Source organism: Penaeus monodon, chromosome 31 (assembly GCF_015228065.2).
Source record: "Penaeus monodon isolate SGIC_2016 chromosome 31, NSTDA_Pmon_1, whole genome shotgun sequence".
In the NCBI taxonomy this organism is placed as follows: Eukaryota; Metazoa; Arthropoda; class Malacostraca; order Decapoda; family Penaeidae; genus Penaeus; species Penaeus monodon.
In genome coordinates, this window is record NC_051416.1 from 23,233,502 (window position 1) to 23,234,069 (window position 568).

The 568-nt window shown below is 45.4% G+C and overlaps 1 protein-coding gene across 1 annotated transcript in view; it reads right to left on the reverse strand.

Annotated features, from left to right (window-relative positions):
• LOC119593110 (WD repeat-containing protein 19-like) overlaps positions 1 to 568 on the reverse strand; it is a gene marked incomplete at its 3' end in the record, with an annotated part of 16,177 nt that overhangs the window by 12,124 nt on the left and 3,485 nt on the right. The window contains 2 exon segments of the mRNA XM_037942073.1: positions 24 to 234; positions 367 to 496. Of these exon segments, the coding sequence (XP_037798001.1) occupies positions 24 to 234; positions 367 to 496 (341 nt within the window).

Genomic DNA, 568 nt, shown 5'->3' on the forward strand with positions numbered 1-568 from the left:
CAGTAGACAGCTTTCCCACACACCGTATTCTCTGTCATTGCTCTCTCGTCCTGCTTCATCTCTGAAAATTGGATGTCGGAAGGTTCCCCTCGAAGCGGAGAGGTACGCAGTGTGTCTCCTTCACTACTGCTGATGGTCAGGATCTTATCCTCACCACCTAGGGCAAGGAGGTTGCCAGATGACCAGCATCCACTCTGGATTTTACGACTATGCTTACCCACCACTGGGATCCGCCTGGGGTCACAAGTTGTAAACAATTAAAATTCCTAATTCTTATTTGGTCATATGTGACTTCATGACATGATGCTATGGTTAGATCATAAAAGAAATACAAGTATCAAATCTTCTCCTTAGATATGTGCCTACCTTGATGTCTGATGGTTGTAGATCATGAGGTTTCCCTTAGCAGTGCCAACAGCAAGAAGAGGAGCCGTCCGAGACCAGGCCAAGAAGGTGAGTGTGTCTCTTAGTCCTGAGTCCAGATGTTGTACCCGGCCTGCTCAGAGAGTCAAGAGTTTTAGTTGCCCTGCTGTTGCTAAAGTGTAAAAGATATAACCTTTTATTTATT